Below are 22,645 nucleotides of genomic sequence, written 5' to 3' on the forward strand. Positions count from 1 at the left end.
GCTGTGGAGTAGCCAAGCAGTAGGGGCCATCTGTCCACAGGGATGTGCTGGCTTGTTTGTCGTTTAATGCCATCTTCCTCCAGAGCCTTTTCCACATCTTTCCCCCTAATATAGTCCCTCCTTCACAGCCCTGTTGGTCTTTGTTCATGTCTCTGTGGCCTTCACTTTCCGATTTTCTGTTCTTGTTTGTGGGTGTGTCTTGGGTTCTCCCGAAGACAGAATGTAGCCTTGTGTGCCTTTATGGTCCACACAGGCCTGTGCAGTGCCTGGCCCATGGTCAGGGACCAGGAAGGGAGGAATGCTTCGTATCCACTTTCCCAGCTGGAAAGGTCAAGGCCCGCTGCTTGCACAGAGAGGGCTGTGCCTTTCTGGCCTTCTGGCTGGCTCCTGCCTGGTGCTTCCCCAGGTCACCAAGGCGACGAGATGCTCACTTGCAAGTAAATAGCATCCTGGGCAGGGCTGCCAGCCTCAGCAGTTCTTGACCTCCAGCTGAGCTGAAACTGAGAGGATGCCTTTTTCACCAGCTGGGAGCTGCACCCCTGTGCTCTCCCTGTCCCTTTGCTAGCTGTGCTGAAAACAGATACCGCCTGTTGCCTGGGTGTGCCGCCTCCTCCTCAGCCCACTGCCAGAGTGTGTCTGGCATCTATGGCAGGGTGGAAGTTTGGGGCAAAACAGGTGGTCTCCTGCTCTCACACAACTGCCAGCTGCTACCTTCTGCAGAGCTCTTCCTCCTGGGGCATTGCATTCCCTCAGGTTTGCCACTGCAGGAGGTGGTCTTTTTCCCAATCCCGGGGGCCCAGGGCAGTGTGACTGAGGAGGCTGCTGTGGGGCTGGTGGAGCACTCCCCAGAGAATGAGGCTTGACCTGTCTGCCCTGCCCCTTTGCAACTCCACCCCCTCCCCAAGTCTGACTCAGCTCTTACTTGACACAGATCTTAAGCCCTCGTCAAACTGGTTGCAGGAATGGCAGGTGATATGGGCCACGGCCCAGCTGCCCTAGGCTGGCCAAACTCTGCAGCCTGACACTCTGGGAAACATTGCAGGCTAGGCCAGCTGTGACTTTCCTGGCCACTTAGCTGTCTTCCTTCCCAAGACAGTGGCCTAAGGATGGCTCCACTAGATCAGACCTGCCTTTTCGAGGTCCTCTCTGGTATCCCTTTCTTGGTCTCACCCTGTCTTTTCCCTAGCCCAGTCCTACTCTTCTAGCTCATTTTGTTTTATTGAATTGGGATCTCACTGTGTTGCCCAGGGCTGTCTCAAACTCTTGGGCTCATGTGGCCCTCCCAGCTCAGCCTCCCTAGTAGCTAAAACTACATTCTTGTGCCTCCATGCCTGACTTCCTTACAGCTTATCTGAGGTAAAATGCACACATAGTGGCTTAAATAGGAGCTTTATTTGATCCAAAATAGCTAGAAACAGTCTTTTCTTTAGAGGTATCTTGTGGGTAGAAGGCATCCAAAGTCCTAGCAGAGCTGTCTCAGCCTTGTCATGACAAGGATCTTCTGTCACCTTTCCCTATAAGTCTCAAGGTTTTCTACCAAACCACATTTAAACAAACGCTTGAGGCAAACACACGTGCATGCTAGGGGCCCATCACCTCTTCCCTTGGTGGGAAGACTGGTGTGTGCATTTGTCCAGATTTTTTTCCATGTAGGTGCCAGGCCTTTCTTTGCAAACTTTAGGCTGGTTTGGAGCTGCCAGTTTTCTTGGGAGGCACATATCCTCCAAGGGTCTGACTCCTAAGGGTTACCCTGGCCCTGATCTCTGCCCTTCATAAAAATGGTATCAAATCAGTCCTCTTTGCCCACCTCACTGCTACATTGCTCCCAGTCAATGTCTAAACCCTTGGTGGCCTTTCTCCCCCTCCACTCCCTTGAGCCCACAATGCCCTTCCTTGGAAGAGGAGGACTCATGTGGACAGTGGGGACATGTCTTTTGCATGTGAGAGACTGCAGGCCTTTGGGCTTTTCTGCCTATTGTTTCTTCCCCTGGCCATGTCTCTTAGTTCCTGTGCTCCTGCTCCATCTCCTGGCCTTGAAACACTCAGAGACAGAGACATTCAGGTTGACCCAAACATCTTTTCTGGACTGGCATCCTGTCAGCGCAGCATCGGGACTAGTGTCTCTAGTTTCCATATGTTGGTCCAAAGTTTTAATTGACATATGTCTTAGCATTTCTATTGTTAAGAAATTAATGTTTCGTCTAAACATAGTTGGAGAGAACTTACTTTGTGACCTGGGGGGGAATTAATGAAAGATCTTTGTCATGACAAGGTTGGGAATTCCCCTTTATCCTCCACCTCTTCCCCCATCCCTATGGTGGAAACAGTGGGTTAGGACTGGAGCCAGTCAGCCAGGGCACAAAGACTAGAAGACAGGGTGGTCCTGCAGGTGCCAACACTGTGGACGCGTGTTCAGATATTTTTGGAGTCCTGGTTTATCAACAGAGAGTAAGGAGCACTGTTCAGTAGGAGGCGCATTCATGAGTGGGATCAGGACCTTGTGGGATGTGGATCAACTCATTGTACCCTGTCCTGTCCTGCTGGCTGCACTTGCTGTCCTAGCCTCGCTGCAGGCCTCTGCTGCTTCTGTACCTGCCACCTGAAACATCTTCGCAAGGCCAAGCTCACCAGGTCATGCTTTCTCTAAGAAGTCCTGCCTGAGAAGTCCTTCTCTCCTTTTCTTGCCCACAGCCTTCCAGGCCTCCTTTATGCCACTCTCTGCTTGTCTTGTGGTGCAGTCATTCATGCGTTCCTCCATTCATCCATTTATTCAACAGTATGGAGGACCCACTCTGTCAGGGGCCAGGGCAACTGTGAAGGAGAGAGCAGGGCTCTGCCTTGAGGGGCTGATGTTCCAGCTGGCCAGTGGGGGAGTTGGGCAGCAAAGTGAGTTCACAGTGGCTAAATTAGGAGAATGGCCAAGGTGGGGAGCAGGGAGCCCCCTAGAGTCAGGTCATCAGTCAAAGCCTAAGGAAACTAACTAACTTCCTTCCTTCCTTCCTTATTATTTTTACAATATTGGGGATTAAAACCAGGGGTGCTCTACCACTGACCTATACCCCCGACTCTTTTTGTTCTGAGACTGGGTCTTGCTAAGTTCCCGAGCTGGCCTTGAACTTGCAATCTACCTGCCCCAGCCTCCAGAGTATCTGGGATTACAGGCGTGCATCACCCACCACCACCTGCCCAGGAGGAGACACTCTTTAAACCTTAGACATTCTTAAACTAATTAAGTTTCTTGGGCCCTTGAGGGCCTGGCATGATCACCACCACAGTGGGTGTTTAGGAATCATGTGTTGAAATCAATCTGGGCCATGAACCTTTTGTCTGGGCCTGAGTATCCTGGCAGCCAATAATCATCACCCTCTCCCACCTTAGTTCTCTCTGGCCCACCTTCAGCTGTCATTTGACCATGAAGAATTGGGTTACCTTGGGCGTGGGGTGGCAGGGTCCTGTGAACTTGTGTGGCCCAGCAGGGAGCTGCCAGGCAAAGCACAGGGGTGGGATAGCCACAGATCCAGGGCCGGCAATCTGCAGATAGCCTGAGGCTCTGCCTGGAACTGGTCCTTTTCATTGGATCCATATGCAGGGGTGCATTCCCTCACCCCTCACCATTATTATCTCAGGGAAACTGAGGCCCAAAGCTTACAGGCTGCCTCTTCCTCTAGCAGCAGCAGAGGCCAAAGTAGGGCAGGTTACTGTGTGTGTGCAGAGGGTGAGGTGGGGAATCTGAAAATGAAAGGTTGAGGGCGAAGCTTGCTCCCCTCAGAGCCCTCAGCAGCCAGCAAGATCCTCTCTCCAGAGTCTTTGTCACATGGGGTCAGAGCTGAAGGCCTCAGAGATGATCTAGTCCAGCTCCTTCCCAACCCTTTGGCAGCTGCTTAAACTGAGGAGGGTGGGCCAGAGCCCATGCTAGCACACCTGCTACATGCTCCCCTCCACCACATGCCTGTTTGCCTGCTTGTTTTAGTTGTTTGTTTTGTTTTAATTTTTATACTTATTTTTTTAGACCCTTGCATGTTTACATTTTTAATTTGTTCTTTTTAGTTATACATGACAGTAGAATGTATTTTTATATATCCTTGTATGTTCTTTAAAATGTGCCACAGAGTAGCACATTCCAAGTATTTCCCAAAATATTCAAATATTTTGCAAATAGTGAGCATGAACATAATGTATTTCAAACCCAAAAAGGGTAGCCATGCATCATCTGTGTGATTCAGCCTTGGCCCAGACAATGAGATGAGCTGGTCTGGTCAGGGATTCATGCTCATCTGGGCATCCACCATGCCTCGCCCTGGTAGATAAGCAGTGAACGTTTTATAAATGACTGAGTGATCCAAGCAGTTTCTACTTTAACAGTTGCCCAGGGTCTAGGAGAGTCTCTCTCTTTGTGTCTTGCAGAATTTCTTTCTTTTCATAGAACATGAGGCCTGTGTGTGTGTGTGTGTGTGTACACGCGCATCTTTGCACATGTGGTTTGTCTGTGGTTTGGGCAGAGGCTAGAGGGTTTGGAGGACCAAGTTCTTGCCTTACCTGCCTTATGCCCTCAGAGGAGCAACTCATGGGCTTTCCACCGAGTGGATTTGAAGTTGAGTCTTAAAGCTAAAAGCATCCCTGGGAACTGTGGTAGAGAGAGGGCGTCCACATGAAGGGCCCCAGAAGACCTGCTGCAGGCCAGGCCCTGCCAGGGAGTGCTCCTGCTGTCCTGGCCTGAGGTGTCCCAGTTTGGACAGAGCTGAGTTGGGTACTGCCCAGGCCAGGGCTGGCTGACAGCATGAGTAGTTCTTTCTGAGAGGCCCAGTATAGACGGTGCCAAGTAAGAGCCGAGGCTCACGTGTCCTCCAGAGACTGGCATCTCAGGGGTGGGCATGTATGTGAAACCCCCACCCCAAAACAGCTCTGCTTCACCTGTCTCAGGTAACAGGCTTCTCTGAAATCCTTTCATGCCTTTCTTTGGGGTATGGGGGAAGAGTTTTCTGTATAAAAAATTTTGGAGGCTGGTTGTTAAACTCAGACCTAGCCTCACCTACCCACTCCCTCAGGCCTTGCTGTGGGGAGAGGCCAGGAAGGCCCAGCCCGAATGGAGGGATGTGGAGAACCTCTCCTTTCAGCTTCCTGGCCAGAGGGAGGCGAGTTGTGCCAAGGGGAGGCCTGGGGCCCTGCCTCTCTGTGCTCCCCCTGCAGGCGCCAGAGCCCCCTCCTGGAGGCTGCACAACCACTCTTTGCTCCCTACCTTCCAGATCCACCTCCTCAGCTGGGGCCAAAATAAATAGCTCAAGATGCCTGGGCAGCCCCTGAGGCCCTTCTACAACCACCCCCAGGGGCCAGGGCACAGCTAGAGCCTCAGGCTATTTTCGCCCCCCCCCCCTCCTGATGGGCTGGCACCTCCCATCTGGAACCTTCTCCAGGAAAGGGGAGGGGCATGGCACCATCAGGTTTGGAGTCTCTGCCTCTCCTCCAGCGATCTGGATCCTTTTATCCTCCTGCAGAGGGGGCGGGGCAGGCTCTGTTCATTTGAATCCTTGTGTTTTCACAAATTGTTTTTATTTTTCTACTTTATAGTTCACAGGAACTTCAAATAACTCAGCTAGGCTGTACACAATAGACTCGGTAGTAACGCTTGTGGATGGAAATGAAGTTAGTCAGAAGAGGTTCATTCATTGATTCCTGTTAGAAATGACTGCTGAGCCTCTGCTAGACCAGCACCCATACGCTGAGCGCTTAATACCTGCCAGGCCTCTGTCATCCGGGAGAGGCAGGATCTATTCGGATCAGAGCCAGCCTGCCACCTAGCTGTGTGACCTTTGGATTAAGTGATTTAATACATATGAAGTGCTTCAAAGAGTGCTTGGCATATGGTAAATTTACTAAATGTTAGCCATTATTGTTAAAAAGTCATGATTATTACATAGTTCTCATTAATCCCCTAAGGTAGTTACTGTTAGTATCCCCATTTTCCAGATGAGGAAACAGATTCTCAGAGGTTAAATAACAAGCCCAAGTCATGCAAATAAATGGCAGATTCGGGGTTCTCTCCCAGCTCTGGAATCCGAGGCTCTGGCAGCCTGGGTATACTGCTTATCTGCTCTGGTGAGGATATTTCTGGAAACACCAAGTGCATTAGAGCTGAGCTGGTCTGGGTAGACCAGCAGGACTGGGCAATAGTGTCCAGCTAGCCTTCCCTTCTGGACCAGAGGCAGAGCTGGTTCTGTGCCTGTCAGCTTTGTAGGGGAAGGGTCACCAGGGATTCTTACCATCCTTTGGAGTTGGCAAGCAAGGCAGAGACAGTTGTAGGCTGGGAGTGAGAAGATCTGAAACCATTGGCTGGATTACTGGGGTTCCAAAACTTCAGTCCTCAATTATAAAATGGAAATATTAATTCTTGCCACACAAGGCCGTTGTAAATGAAATGAAATATATTTAAAAAAAAAAAACTTTTGCTAGATACAATGTTGCATGCCTGTAATCCCAGTGGTTTGGGAGGCTGAGGCAGGAGGATCTCAAGTTCAAAGCCAACCTCAGCAACTTAGGAAGGCCCTAAATAACTTAGTGAGACCTTGTTTCAAAAATAAAAAATAATAAAAAAAAAAACAGCTAGGGGCTGGGGTTGTAGCTCTGTGATAGAGCACTTGCCTAACACATATGAAGCACCACATATAAATAAATAAACCAATAAAATAAAGGCCCATCAACAACAACAACAAAACAACCAACAAAAAACAGCTGGGGTTGTGGCTTAGTGGTTAAGAGTCTCTGGGTTCAATCCCTGGTACCCACCCCGCCCCCAAAATTAAGTGGTACTAGAGATGGAACCTAGAACCTTGAACTTACTAGGCAAGCATTCTACCACTGAGCTATACCCCCATTCTTAAAGACTATAGTCCTAAAACATAGAACTAGTGACAATATCTATTTTCTGTGCTCCTCCTTTGTGTTCCAGACAGTACTGATTACACATAGTATCCTGCTTCATCCTCACAACTATCCTTCCATGTGGATATTATTGCTCCATTTTATGGTCATGGAAACTGAGGTCCAAAGATTTAGTTGCCCCAGTGAGGGTATCACTGAGAAATAGTCCCAGGTCCTCTCTGATTCTAGAGCCACCTCTCCATGTTACAACGCCTCTCAGTTTTTCTCCCCACCCATCTCCACCCATTACCAGTGAGTTGCTGAACCAGCCTTGGAGGATATGACCATTAGAGGGCCAAGTTGATTGAGGTACCCTTTCCAGGCCAGAAACCCAGGCCTGCAGCTGTGGTGTCAGGATGCATCCTCTAGAAGCTTCTAGATGGAGTTGGGCTCTATGATCTGTGATCCTGGTTGTGAGACCCTGGTGGGCTCTGCTTCCCACCAGTCTGGCAAGGGAGTTACAGGCCTCTGAGTCACAGCAGCAATAATGAGTCAGGTTTTTCCCTTCTTCGTGCCCAGAGCAGCTGGGGAGGGGGTGGGGGTTCTTAGGAAATAGATGGCCCTCCCTCTGCTCTCTCACTCATTCCCCTTGCCTCAGGAGCCACTCATTCTCTGTCCAGAGGGCCGTGGCTTGGCCCTGGAGGAAGAGTCCTTTGTGTCCCCACAGAAGAATGTGTTTGGGTGCTGGCCACACTGAACAAGAGAGATCAGCCCTCAGATTCCAGAAGGTGGGAAGAGTGAAAAGGCAGGCCTTGTTAGTAAGGAGAATGACAAGGCCGGGCTCAGGCTGACTCCCCAGCCCAGGCACTGGGCCTTGGGGCTTGGCTTGCCTTCTCCTTTCTGCTAAGACAGGACTCTGCTCTGGGCAGTGTATCTGGGTTTCCCCAAGCAGAGGGTGCCCTGAGCCCCAATCCTATTCTTGCCACTTGACCAGCCTGGCTGTCCAGATGGTCAGCCTGAGGCAGGCATGGGGTTCTCCTTGAGCAGCCCCCTGCCAGGCCCTCTCAGAGACCTAATTAAACACAATCAAAGCAGCCAACCCGGCTGGCAGCCTAGTTCCAGATCAGTGCCTCTCAGCCCTGGCCATCTAATAGAACCACCCCTGGAGAGATTTTAAAACTCTCTGATGCTCAGGCCAGACTCCAGAGCAATTAAGTCAATCCCTGGGGGTGGGCACCTGGCCACCATGTTTTTGATACACAACACGGTGTTGCCTCTCAAGAGTCTGCCCACCAGGAACTGACAGGCAAGTTGCAATGTCAGCACTCACAGGAGGCCCAGGGCTGGTATGGGGGTTTCAGGCCTGCATCCTGCAGAGTGGGGTCTGGCCCGTATAGTGCTGGGGCCGGAGACCAGGAGGGTGCAGGCCTGCCAGGGCTGGTGAGTCATGGCTGAAGAGGAGGAAGGGGAGGCATGAGTCAGGCACAGCTGCCTTCGCGGCCTGAGCCTGGCTCTGGAGCACAAATGTGCTCAGGCAAGGAATTCTCTGTCAGTCTACAAAGAAATGTCTGGGTCCTGAACTGTGCCACGTGAAGCCAGTGATGATCCTTGAAAAGACGGGCTCCAAGCCCCGAACAGTGGCATAAGCCTGCAATCCCACATACTCAAGAGGCTGAGGTAGGAAGAGTGTAATTTCTAGACCAGCCTGGGCAACTTGGTGAGAACCTGCCTCAAAATAAAAAATGAAAAGGACTAAGGGGTAGAGAGCACTCCTGGGTTCTTTCCCCAGTACCACAAAAATAGATAGGTAGATAGATAATAGGACAGGGGATCTACCTCAGTGGTAGGGCCCTTCCTAGCATTTATGAGACCTTTGATTCAATCCCCACCATCACAAAAAGAAAAAAAAAAGATGGCACTCCAGATGTCAAGAATGGCATGTGTCTGTGTGTGCACTCTGCACTGCTCACAAAAACCCAGGGGCAGTTTTGCATCTCTGTAAGGTGGATGGAAGACTGGCATTTGCATTTGGCAGATGTGCTTGGAAGAGCATACAGCCTCGTGATGGAAATGGACCCCAGTGTTCTGACTCCCAAGTTCGCCCCACTGCGGACACAGACCTGAAAGATAATAACTTAGAACCTGTTGCTGGAGGACATACTAAATGAATGACAGTGCTTGAGACAATTTGCAGCCCCAACCAAGGGAAATTTTATAGGGTCCTTTTCTACCTCCAGCCCCAGTCAGCTCTGAGCAATTTGCTGTTATGTTGCTGAGGGGCTGGGAGGGGAATTCAGGAGCCTGGGGGCTGTGAATAGACCTCACCCAGGCTCTTAGGGCCTCTCAACTAATCTAGCTACTCTAAGCAACCCAGGAAATGGGTCCTGGGCTTTTCTTCATTGGAAAGTATTGTGACTAGTCATGGTGTGTTCAGATATTCCATTTCTTCACAATTAAATCTTAGTAGGTTGGATGTTTCTAGGAATTTATCAGTTTCAGCATCTCATGCAAGAAGTTGAAGACTTGGGAGAAGCAGTAGGAGGAAGTGGGAACGGACGTTCAGCATGAAGAACAGCAAAGCATCAGGTGGCCCATTGAAGGGGCGAGACTGTTATTCCAGAGAGTGGAGCCCACAGACCTCAGGTCAAGACAATAACATTGATAATAATGACAGCAGCAACTATAGTGACAGTGATAAGTGCCTCCTCTTAGCTAGAATGGTGCTCTTCTGTGAACCTATCTTCAGATTTCTGAAACAAGAGCCTTCCAGGTGTCGTGCTAAGGAGACCTCACCTGGGGTATTAGGTTAGTTGATTTATTATGTATAATCTTCTTGATTAGATTAGTATATGTGCATTTACTCGAGTGTATATATTTTTGATCCTTTCAACCCTCCTAAGATGTGGGGCTTTGATCACTCCCTACCTTCCAGAAGAGACTAGGAAGCCAACACATTTGCCCAAGGTCACTTAGCTAATTAAATGAAGGATGGAACGGTGTTCAAACCCAGGACCATCTGACTCCCAAACTTTAGTCAGTTCCCAGCCCATGATGGTTGACTCCCACTTTTCAACTTCACAGTGGTACAGGAGTAACCCACAGCCATCCTGTTTTTCACTTTCTGTACTCAATAAATTACATGAGATATTTAACGCTTTATCGTAAAATAGGTTTGGTTTTGGATGCCTTTGCTGAGCTGTAGGCTAATGTAAGTGTTATGAGCAGGTTTAAAGTAGGTGCTGTGATTTGGGTGTGATATGTCTGCCAGACTCATAGTGCATCTTGGCCCCAGCATAACAGTGTTGAGAGGTGGTAGGGCCTTTAAGGGGTCCTTGGGGTCATGGGATCTGCCTCCATCAATGAGATAATGTGTTTCTTATGGGAGTTTGGCCCTGTTCCTCTCTTTGCATGTGCCTACTTGTTCTTCCCCTCTTGAGTTTTTCTGCTATTTGTACAGCACGAAAGGTCAAGTAGATGCCAGAACCATAAGCCAAAAAAACCTTTTTTTTCTATAAATTACCTAGTCTTGGATATTCTGTTATAGCAACAGAAATGGACTAAGATAGTAGGCTCAGCTGAACGATCTTGTTTGATAGGTGTGTTAAATGCATTCTTGACTTACAATATTTTCAACTTCAGTAGGTATCAGGACAAAACCTCAAGTAGTCAAGGAGCCTCTGTGCCCTCAGATTCTAGGTATTGTCTCTGTTCTAGGCCTTCCATGTAGCTCAGTGGGAAGATAACTGTAACTGCTGTTTGTTTTTTAACCATCAGATTCATCCAGCAATGGAATAGGCTTCCTTATGACATACTGAGCTCCCCAGATGGAGACTCACCACCAGCCAGGAGTGTTGTGTGGGGTAAGAGGTTGGTCTTCTTCACCAAGCTGCAAACCAACCGTGCTGAATTGGGGTCTTGTGTTTCTTCAAGTGCTGAATTGTGGGTCTGTTTCTTCAAGCCTGTGGGAGACCTAGGCACATGGTCTTGTGCAGCGTCCTAGGAGGGCCCAGTTCTTGGATTCCCTTCCTTTCTGGGGGCACTGGAAGGCTAGAGCAGACCTGTGACTGCTCCCCACTGATTCCTGCTGCGTGTTGTGGCTGCTGCTTTTCCTGTGGTCATCTCTGTGTGTCCAGGCCCTGACAATTTCATTTTCTAGTTAAAACTCGGCTCCCCCCACCCCACACACATACACACACGCCTGGGAAACAGCTGTGGGACCTGGGAAAGTCACATCACCTCTGAGCCTTGGTATTCTCCTGTGTAAAATGAAGCAACTAGGCCAGTGACCTGGTCGCTTCCAGCTTGGGGATCCTGCCCTACCCTGAGGGTCATGCCTTGGTGGAGTGGCACATAGGAGAGAAGTGCTTGTAGCAGTCAACATCAAGTGGAATGGAATCCTGGGCATCATGTTTGGCCCGTGGGCTTCTGGCTAACATCCCTGTGAGCACCAGGCCCTCTAACAGCAGGGAGTCAGGGCTGCCTGTGGGCTGTGGACAGCACAGTGGCAGAGGACCTATGCCTCTCACCCTGAAATCCCAAAGGAGCTGGCCACAGGAGACCTTTCTAGCAACCCCAGGAGTTCCTGTTTTATTTATTAGCCACCGTCCTCCCTCTTCTGCCTCAGGAAAAGTGCTGACCCTGTGCTGTGCAGAGAAGCAGCATCCATCAAACCTGCTCGTTGTCCCTGTCAAGCAGCCTTAGCTAACCCCAGAATTCTCCAGCACTGCGCGGTACAGACGAAAAGTTCATGACAGCAGAGGTTTTCAACGTTTTCAAACTCACAGCAACTTCATAGGGGAAAAAAAAAGATGATACCCTTTAAGTTGCATCATGGTGATAAGCAGTGTTGACTTGATTGTTAGTGACATAGTGGCTGCCATATTTTAAGCACTGGGCAGAGTGCTGTCACTTAGTCCTTGCAGTGGCCACAAGGTGGGGGGTCAAGCCTTTCTGCAGGTGGAAACACTGAGGCTTAAGTTGGGAGGTCGTTCACCCACATTCCTGCAGATAGATGGTCAATACCCAGAGAGAAGCCCCACTGTCCTCTGCAGCCCCTGTGTGAGATAGCAGAGGCCGCGGTGTCCTTTACTGAGTGATCCATAGTCTCAGTTGCCAAAAAGCATGCGTGGTCAGTTTCCCTTTAGAACTGCTCACACTGGCCTGTTCATGTTCCAGTCAGGACCCTGGTTGCACTTGGGGACAAGCACATCAGTACAAAATGAAGATGGGAATGCATTCACCATAAGAAAAGAACAGCTGTAATTTAAAAAATGATGTAAAACAAAGAAATTTGATAATTTCCCAAACTCTCCCTGTTTCACTCTACTTGTGAGTTTTCTCTCCATGCCAACCCAGAGAAGGGGCTGTTGGTGGGGTGGCAGGTGGATCCCTAAGGATGCAGGGCTTCTGTTTGTAGTAGAGCTTAGGTCAGTTTCGCTCAGGAATGGGCGGGGGTGTGGTCCAAGAGTGCCCAGTCCTGGGGTGACTTGCTGTCCCCTGCCTGGCTTTCCAGGGACCCTGAGGGAGGCACAGGACAGAGAGCAGATATAGGCCTGCCCTCCCCAGCATGCCCAGGCGCCGTGCTGGGTGAATGCTCACGTTGTGAGCCGCGTGGAGCAAGCGGCCCTGTCCCTGTGCTCCTGTGTGCCCCCTTGTCTCTCCCGTAGCTGGCCATGCCACCCCACAGGTCCGTTTCTCTTGGCTGTGCCTCGGCTCCTTGGCTGCAGAGGTTCCAGCCCTCCCTGGGCTCGTTCTGGCACCAGCCCTTCATCCTCCACACTGTACCCCCTCAGTGCAGGACTCTGTCCCCCTCTGTCTGGCTCCTTTCTCCTTCCTCCCTCTCTTCCTGTTCAGTGAGGGTTCTTCACAAAACAGAGTCTGCTGCTCCTCATTTGCAGGGGTTTCTTCCCGGCAGCTCCTCCTCTTTCCCTAAACTGTCTGCTCACTTCATTCGCTCCTCCTGAGGCCAGCCAGACACCAGCCTGCCCCTGGGACCGGTAAGATGAACTGGGGGTGGTCCCAGCCTTGGGCCGCTGAACAAGAACATGGCAGAGGAGCAGATGCCCTGGGCCTGGCGCCTTCCTGGAGTCAAGAACAGGGCTCCCAGAGGATGGGGAGCACTCTGCCATAGTTCTCCAGCCCTGCCCAGGACCTTGGGGCCCAGTGTGCCCCTGGAGGGGATGCAGTTTAGGAAGTCTGGCCTGTCACTTAGCAACGGGCTCTACCCTTCTCCCTCCCTAAGCCCTGGAGTTGGGGCCCCAGGGGATGAATGGGAAGGCAAGGCCTACAGGCCCCAAAGAGGCTCCACTTGAGCAGAGCTGTACCAGCCCTTTCCCTTCCAAGGGTAGACAGGCTCAAGGGTCATCCCTGGCTAAGTCTGACTATAAATACTGCTCCTCCTGAAGGGATTACCTGGGCTTGTTTCCTTGCTCTCTGTGGCTGTGCTGATCCTTCTAGGACCTGCTGTTCTTTCTGACTTCTATCCCTTCTGCAGGTGGGTACTGGCAGGCCACCTGCATTCCAGCTGTGACTGCTGGGGTGGGCAGGAGGAGGGTGGAGAGATTTGATTCTGCATCTGATTGAAGGACCCCTCAAGCCCAGGGGTCAGGGAGGCTCCGACTCCTGCCTTCTTCCTGGAGCTTCATCCTTCACATCAGCAGATCAAGCCAAGACTTGTCCATAATTGGTACTTCTGAGAAGGACACTGTTGGCCCCATCCCTGAAACAAGGGCCTAGGGACAAGCTTGGTAACCCAGTGTGGAAATAGCCGGGGGATTGCCACAGGTATAAATAGGCCTGTCTCCTGGCTTGGGTGGACTGTCTTGGGAAATCTCTCCTCCCTTTGGCAGGTCTCAGGCATAGTGTCACATCCCAGGGGCTCAGTTATGTCAGTCCCAGAAGCCACAGGAAGGATCTCTCGGGTTCTGAGATCAAGAAGTGCAGGAGCCTCCTGTGGACCTCTCCTCGCCCTTCCATGCTGCCCCCTGGCCTCTCCTGTCATTCCTGCACTGTTCCCCACCCTGCTCCCTGTGCGTCTGTCAGTTCCACTCTCAGCTCACCAGATGCTGCAGAGGAGAGGCACCACCCAGCAAGCTTCAAGCCACCAGCTGTCTTTCCTGTGTCTGAGAAAATCCCCCTGCTGTACACTCCTGAATTAAGCAACGTGTCAGACGTTGAGAGTGCACACACTCAGACGCACGCCAGCTCCAGGCAGGTGGGAAAGGCCCTTCAGCGTTCTCTCCCGCTCCCCTCCCAGTGCCCTCCCTTGGGGTGGGATCACCAGAGACCATTCATTACAGCGGCCAAGCCACAGCAGCCACCATCATTATCCTCCTCCAGCCCAGACGGGGTGCCCTTTGCGCTCTCCCCTTCCCTCCCCAGATCTGCTCCTGGCAGCAGCTTTGGAGACCTTGTGTTGAGCTGATTTGTATTACAGTGAGCTCGAACACGCTATCTCCACTTCTGTCCTGCTGTGTTTACAAATAGATTCTTAAAACAGAATCAAGTTCACACCCCAGCCCAACCCCTAGTGCTCTGATTCTGGGGATCTGACCTTGGCCCTGTGAATCTACCTTTTGGTGCTGGGAATGGAGCCCAGGGTCTCGCACATTCTGAGCACATACTCTACTACTGAACTGTATCCCCGGCTCCCCAAACTGCCTTTTTAACCGGAACCCTGGGAGATTCTAATGCAGGAGGCATGGAGCCTTTCTGCCTCTGGATGCAGACCACATTATCTGCCCAGTCACGGATATCTTCTGCTGTTGCTGCCTACCATAGTCACAGAAGCCCATGATTTTTGTGAGTGTTTTGCCCCACCGCCTCCCCATGCAGTTGAAAGCCTTGACTAGCATGAATTTTTATTTACTTGTTTTTTGAAAGCTCTTTTGTAAGCTTCATTAAGATTAGGGACCATTTCTGTTACTCTGTCTTTGAGTGAAGCTTATCTAGAACAGGTGGAGTCCTAAGCAGAAGCCACTGGATACTTCTGCTGCTGACTCCAGCAGAGCCTACCCTGGCCCTAGACAAAGCCGCCCCGAGCTGCCAAGGAAGCTTCAGGCTTCTTGCTCCACCACCTCAGCCCCACTCTCTTTCCACTTTATTGTGTTTGTTCCTCACAACCCCGCTTACATCTTTCCTTAGGAACGACTTTCGTTGTATTATTCTGTTAATAACACAAGAAGTTCTCATTGTAGAAAACTTGGAAAATATAAACCAAAAAAAAAGTCACTGGTTATTGCCAATCAGATATAACTACTGTTAATATTTTGGTTGTGAATTTCTCTTGTCTTTTTAAACATGTATATAATTATGCATACTTTTTATTGGTTTGTTGTTGTTATTTGAGGTGGGGGTCTTGCCCTGTCTCCCAGTCCAGCACCACCATGCCCACTCATCATGCATACTTTTTTAGAAGCAAAAACTGAAACACAGAGCACCTATTATTCTGGAATGTTTTCTCACTATGTTATGAACATTCCCCATGTTACTCCACATCCTTCCTCACTATCACAAAATGGCTGCCACTGGTCCTTCGTACAGATGGAGATTTTATTTCACCTTTTTTTCCTGATGCTGTGTCTAGCTCTCCCTGCTAAAAATCTTTATAAATCCTCACCATACACACTTCTTGTGATTATTTTCTTAGAATAAATTCTTAGAAACAAAATAGCTGAGCCAAAGGTATTATTCCAAATGCCCTTCATAAGGCTTGTACCAGTTTGTGCAGCATATGAGTGTTCACATCCTTTCTACTGCCATTTTTTTTTTACTCAACTAACTATAAAATACCCTTTTGTTATAAGTATTTGAAATTAAAATGTCATCATCCATTTACTTAGAGGGAAAGCTTCCTTTTCCGTTTTCATCTGAGTCTCTGCCTAAGATTGTATGCACCAGTATTTGAGCTTGGACATTAGGGCATGTCTCCTGTGTATGTTTAACTTTGTGCCCGGAGAACTCAAATGTTAAGATATTTTTCTGCTGCATTTGACCTACTGATGCAGGGGGCCAACACTGGCCCAGAGGTGCTTTGGCTGCCCTCTGGTGGCATAGAAGTGCAAAGACGCTGAGATGGAGCTGGTTGGGTTCCTGCTGTTTTCCTGCATTAACCCTGCCTGACCCCCTGCCCACCACCATCACCCCATTCTAATACCTTCCACTCCAAGTGCCCTGTGTGGGGGGTGAGGCATTTCTACCCCCTTGTGACCTGGGTCACTGCAGATGCAGGTAATACTTAGGCTCGCTTGCAGCGTCAACCCATGGGTGAGAAGTGCATAAATGACAGTTTGGAAGACTAGCTGCTCTCTGGGTAGAGGGGAGGTAACCCTGAAAGCTGCTTCAAGAATAATTCAAGAGGTGACAACTTTGAAAGGGCCACCATGAGACTGTTTATTTTAAAGATAAATCCTTTGGTTTGAGAGAAAGAGATGCATGTACAGCTAGAGCTCAGTGTTCTTCAGTTCACAGTTGAGCTATTTCAGAGTCAGGAACAGAGCTAAAAGGTGGACATTTTAAAATGCCCCAGCTGTATGCAGTGGTGCATGCCTGTAATCCCAGAGATTGGGAAGCTAAAGCAGGAGGATCACAACCAGCCTTGGAAATTTAGCAAAACACTGTCTCAAAATAAAAAAGGGTGGGCATGTAGCTCAGGGGTAAAGTACCCCTGGATACAATCCCTGCTACCGAAAAATTTTTTAGATAAAATAAATTAATTAAAATGTCCCAAGCCTGTCTCTTTCTAGGAAGTTTCTTTTCTTCTTTGATACTGGGAATTGAACCCAGGGGCTCATCACCATTAAGCTACTTCTCTAGCCCTTATTAATTTTTTTTTTTTTAATTTTGAGACAGGGCCTCGCTAAATTGCAGAGGCTGGCCTCAACCTTGTGATCCTTGTGCCTCAGCGTTCTGAATCACTGGGATTACAGGTGTGCATTTCCGAGCCCTGCTCTCGGGAATTCTTTATGATCTCCTAGCTTTAATCCATGTGTTTAAGGCTCTCATTTCTTAAACTCAGTATTTTGTAATCTGTCTGATAAATTCCAGTCTGAGGTCTTCGTGGTCTGATTTTCTGTCTGCTGACTCACGCTGTTCCCTTGCATATGATGTTTTTGTTTGCTTTTTAACTATGCCCTTATTATTATTTTTCCTTGAAACTTTATTTTGGGAATTTATTTGAGGCCTAGTTTGAAGTTGGTTTCCTCTAAAGAGGATTTGCTTTCCTTCTTCCAACCCCCAGAACACTTTAAATTGAATGTTTGGCTACAGAGTTTTCTGCCCACACAGGTAGCTGTGAATTTAGATGGCAAACCACAGGATTTAGTCAGACCTGAGGTGGAATCCCCTCTGTCACTCTTCACTTTGAGAGCTCAGGCAAGTCATTTAATCTCTTTCATCTTCCGTATCATCTGTGAAGCAGCAACAATGATACCCACCTCCTAAGGCTATGCAAGGGTGAAATGGGAGAGTGAATACAAATGAAGAGCTCACATGGGGTGCTTGCCCACAGTTGGTAGCCAGTGAATGTTGTCCTCTTTCACTGAGTAACCCCCTCCTGCCCCAGCCACTGGGAGCAGCCTGAAGGCAGCCCCAGCTTTAGTGAGTGTTGCCACCTGGCTGTGTTGTCACTCTGCCTTTAGGGTCCAGGGCTATCTTGGAGGTCACTTGGAGCTGAGTAACAAGAAAATTGACATTTGACAGAAATGTTTTCTTCTTCAGATGCTGTAGAAATTGGTTGGTTGGTTATGATTTAAAAAAAAAAAAGTCTTGGGCTAGTTTGAGGCTGTAGCTCACTAGTGGGGCATTTTGCCTAGCATGTGTGGGGTCCTGGGTCCTGGGTTCCAGCCCCAGTCCCATTGGGGTGGGGACCATTGTAACTATCTGTATGGCAGCATATGATAGTAACAAGACATTCAAACTGCTTATAATTTTTAATCATGTGGAAGTTGGCAGTAATATAAATATGAGATGAAAAGAAAGTTGTATATTAGCACAAAAATGTCTTAAGTTCTTTCTGGAACAAGGGATAAAAAGAAATGTAATAATACAAACTCAACTATATTGAAAAAAATGGGGAAAGGGAAGCTGGAAGGCATGTGTAGGTGTCAGCAGTCATTACTTCTAAACGGTGGAATTCTGAGTAATTTTCCCCTCGGTTGTCTGAGGCTGGGTTTTGGAGTCAAAGTCTTGCATTAAGTCAGAACCTATGTGTTCTTAGACAAATGACAAACCCTGAGTCTTAGTTTCCCAATCTGTTGGGTTGTTGCGAAGGTCAAATGAATAAAGAGGACCGGGGCTGCAGCTCTGTGGCAGGATGCTGGCCTGTTGTGTGCAAGGCCCTGGGTCCAGTCTCCAGTGCTGCAAAAAAGAGAGCAAGTCCAAAGTGCCCAGCCTGTGATCTGGCACATGTCGGTTCTGTAAATGGTGGCTGTTACTATTTTTACACATCTACATTCTTTCCACATTTCTTTTATGCTGAACTTATATTACTGTATACTCAAAGAAAGAGTAAAATTAAAACTTCAATGACAAGCAAAGGTGTGCAGAAAGTTCCCAGCTTAGATTTTTTTTTTTTTTACTTCCTGAGACTGCAAAAATGATACACATTTAGTAGAACCCACACCTTGAATTTTGAATTTTTAGCTTTTCCCTGGCCAGCAACGCTCCATGCTGGGCAGTGGCAGCGCCCACTGGGCCACACGACCACAAAGGGAAACAACCGACATTCCACAGTATGTGGCTAAGCTGTGGTGTTCAGGAAGTTGGGTGAACAGATGCACTTTTGACTTCAGATATTTTCAACTATCCATACATAACCTCATTGTAAGTTGAGGAGCATCTGCAAATACTTTGCTGACAAACTTATCTTATATCCCTAAGTTGGGTTTCCAGACTCCTGCCTGCTATTGAGGAGGGGCCCAGAGACCTAAATACTAAGGAGCCAGTGCTGTGGGGTGTTAGGCAGACCAGGGCCTGGCCCCAAGAAGTGAGGGGCTAGTGAGAAGGTGAATTGTAACCCAGGTGGCTTTAGAGATGCTGAGCCTGTCCCTCTGCCCTGTCTAGGACGCAATGAGCCCCTGAAGAAGGAACGGCTCAAATGGAAGAGCGACTACCCCATGACCGATGGGCAGCTTCGGAGCAAACGGGATGAATTCTGGGACACAGCACCTGCCTTTGAGGGCCGCAAGGAGATCTGGGATGCCCTCAAGGCTGCTGCCTATGCTGCCGAGGCCAATGACCATGAGCTGGCTCAGGCCATCTTAGATGGAGCCAGTATCACTTTGCCTCATGGTGAGCTAAGCCGGTGTGGGGGGCAGGACGGGGGGGGGTCATCCACAGAGATTAGTAGTGGAGGATAGCTAGTGATCAGCCACATCAGAAGTTTCTATCCAAGCTGGAGGAGGCAGAGAGGTGTGTAGGTGGGGGGAACAGCTATTCACTTGTTCAATTGAGCCCCCCCTCAGAGCGTGGATCAGGAAGGTGGGGACACAAAGAAACAGAAGACACGGGTCCCTGTTTGACTACTGAGGGGACACAAAGACACCAGCAAACCTGAAAGCTGAACACTTGTTCAGGGTGCTTTGGGATCCTAGAACATCTGAAGGACCAATCTTCTGTTGGGTTTTATGTGCCAGACATTGAGCTAGAAGCTTCTACTGCATGGTCTCAAGTTCATATCAGGCTCATGGGCTATGCAAAGTAGAGAGTCACAGACCCTGGTCTTAACTTGACTGTATCCTAGCTGTGTGACCTTGAACAAGCCACTTCTCAGAACCAGAGGACTTTGCAAGTGTTAAGGTACACAACTGTTAGGATTCAGCAAGGTGCATATGATGTCCGTTAGTACAGTCCCAGCATCAAGGTCATTCCTGCGACTCAGTGAATACACTTCCAACTGCACTTTCTTGCACCCGACACCCAGCACCTTGTGCTCAGCAGTTGTTGGGTGAGCAAATGAAAAATTAAACGATGTGCTGGGGCTGATGAGCCAGCACCTGGTGGAGCCAGGATACCAGCCCAGGTCTTCCTAGCTCCAGCCCTGTGCTCCTCTGGTCATAAGGCTGTCCCAGAAAGACCTTTCTGTGGGGACTGTGGGGCAGCCATGGTGGCTGGATTAATCTGCTTAGATTGCTATTACAAAGTTCCACAGACTGGGTGCCTTCAAAAACAGAAATCTGTTTCTTACAGTTCTGGAGGCTGGAAATCCAAGATGAGGGTGACGACTGATTTAGTTTTTGGTGAGGGTTCTCTTCTTATTTTGCAGATGGCCAGCTTCTTGCTGTGTCTTCACATGCTGGGAAGAGAGAAAGGAGGAGAGCTCTCTGGCATCTCATAAGGATAGTAATCCTATGGATTAAGCCTCACCGTTATGATTGATTTAACCTTGATTGTTTTCATAGATGTCTCATCTCCATAAAGTTACACTGGGGTGTTAGGGCTTTAACATTAATTTTCAGGAACTCAAGCATTCAGTGAATGACAACATCCCCAGGTGAACACTGACCACCCTGTGTTTCCCACAGGCACCCTCTGTGAATGCTATGACGAGCTGGGCAATCGTTACCAGCTGCCCATCTACTGCCTGTCACCACCCGTGAACCTGCTGCTGGAGCACACTGAGGAGGAGAGTCTGGAGCCCCCCGAGCCTGTCCCCAGTGTGCGCCGTGAGTTCCCACTGAAGGTGCGCCTCTCCACGGGCAAGGACGTGAGGCTCAGCGCCAGCCTGCCTGACACAGTGGGGCAGCTCAAGAGGCAGCTGCATACCCAGGAAGGCATCGAACCATCCTGGCAGCGGTGGTTCTTCTCTGGAAAGCTGCTCACAGACCGCACACGGCTCCAGGAAACAAAGATCCAGAAAGATTTTGTCATCCAGGTCATCATCAACCAGCCCCCACCACCCCAGGACTGATGGGCCCGTGGACTCCTGGGAAGAGAGGCCATGGAGGGCCTCTGCAGGGCTGAGCAGCTGGCCTGGAGCACGAGGCCCCCCACCCTGCTGCTGCCTTCAAGTGCTGTTGTTTTCTTTAAGGGCATCTCCCCGCTCTATGGCTCTGGGTGAGCCGTGAAGGGACCCTGCCTCCCAGGGGCACTGTGGGCCACCAGTGCCCAGCACCCAGGGAACAATGCTGCCACACACAGGCCTTGCCAACCTTGTCAAAGAAAAGGCGACTGGGGCCCTCCACCCTGCATCTCTCCTGAAGCAGGTTGGAGCCACAGGGGCCAGCCTGGAGGCCCTGAGGCCCAGATCTGTCATCCGGTGCTGCGCTGTGCTCACTCTGGTTTTCTGCTCAGGGTCGGGAAGCAGCTGCTGTCTCCCTCCTCCGCTCCCACCCTGACTTTTCCCTGGGCACAGTGCCAGTCCCCTTGGGAGGAGGGAACCACCAGTGAGTCCCAGGGCTTGGGGAGCCTGAGGCAGGCGGGCCTCTGCCTCTCCCTGCCTCCAGCACAATCGGCAGAGGTGAGGCAGGGGGCTGGATGGTTGGGCTTTGTGGCAGGGGTCTGCACGGGGCCATTTCCTGGCTGTAACTCAAGTGGTGGTGGGTCTGCAGCCTGGTCATGGCCTCCTCAGCAGGTCCTCATGTACAGACATATGTGCATATTTATCAATAAAGCCTTTGGCTCCTCCTCTTTTGCCTGGCATTCAACTTTGAGTTCTGCAGATCCTGCTTCTGTGGGAACAGGTGGGCATGGCCTCCGAGGCTGTCCAGGCACAGCAGAGCACACAGACCAGAGCTGCTATCTTCTGGGCCCTAATTTCAGTTCCTCTTGTATTCTTGGAGGTCTTAACCTCCGAACCCACGTGGCTTTTCTCTAAGGTGGAGGTGACTCTGCCTGCAGTTGCTGTGAGGGTTAAGTGGGAGAGCCAATGTGACAGTGCCTTGACAGTGAAGCAGCACCTAGGAAGGTGGCATTAGTTGCTGCTGGTCTGCCCCTCCTGTAGGAATGGGCTGGCTCTAGGCTCTGGTCTCACAGGCCAGGCCCTCGTGATCAAGGTGTGTGTGGAAGTCCAGCCAATGCTGCCCGAGTGGGTGTCAAAGCAGGATTTCTGACAAATTTAGATGATGAGCATAGGTCAGGGTTTAGTGAACCAGAGAGAAAAGGGAACCATTTCCTTGTGTGTCAGGATGACCCAGGGCTCGTCCCACAAGTTCCAGTGAGGAACCGGGTGAGTGCAGGTCTGCTTTCTCTCCAGCTGGGAGTATTCTTTGTTCGAAGTGAGCATGGCTGGCCCCTGGTCAAGATAGCCCGGCATTGTCTGGTGCTCCTTGTCAGCTGGCTTTGGCACTGCACTCTGGCTTCCCAAGATCCTTGTCTTGAAACAACCCTGTAATTCCTGCAGAGGTCCGTCCCTGTGGGAGGCAGATCCAAGATCTCTCTGTGACTAATGGACATGGTCCCATGCAGTGATGCTTCGCTAGGGGGTGCTGTGGGGCCCCAGAGAGGCTGAGCCCCAGGAGCCATGATCAGAGGGAGTTGGCCGGCTGCCCTGACTCCCTCTGCTGTCCTGGTACCCCAGGCTGGACAAGGCAGTCTGGAGTCTACCTCTCCCCACGGCTGGCAGGACCTGTTCACAGGCAGCCTGGGGCACGGGCCTGTCATGGGTACCCCTGTGAACACTGACACAGGTTTTCAGGCCCCACACTGGCACTAGTTGGGCAGGGTTTCTAAGCATCCAGCAGGTGGCACTGCCAACCAGCCAGAGGAAGCAGCCAGCAGGTGCTTTGTGTAACCCGTTTGCCTGGCTGGGACTCGAGCTTCCAGGCAGCCTGAACAGGCTCCTCCCTGCTCCCCT

General features: G+C 50.1%; 1 protein-coding gene across 1 annotated transcript in view; it reads left to right on the top strand.

The window, feature by feature from the left end:
• Positions 1 to 21,474, top strand: part of Ubtd1 (ubiquitin domain containing 1) — a 54,186-nt gene extending 32,712 nt beyond the window's left edge. The window contains exons 2-3 of the mRNA XM_026394783.2: positions 18,916 to 19,143; positions 20,376 to 21,474. Of these exons, the coding sequence (XP_026250568.1) occupies positions 18,916 to 19,143; positions 20,376 to 20,761 (614 nt within the window). The 3' untranslated portion in view covers positions 20,762 to 21,474. The remainder of the gene's footprint in view (positions 1 to 18,915; positions 19,144 to 20,375) is intronic.
• Positions 21,475 to 22,645: the final 1,171 nt, after the last annotated feature.

Source organism: Urocitellus parryii, chromosome 5 (genome assembly GCF_045843805.1).
Source record: "Urocitellus parryii isolate mUroPar1 chromosome 5, mUroPar1.hap1, whole genome shotgun sequence".
NCBI classification, from domain to species: domain Eukaryota; kingdom Metazoa; phylum Chordata; class Mammalia; order Rodentia; family Sciuridae; genus Urocitellus; species Urocitellus parryii.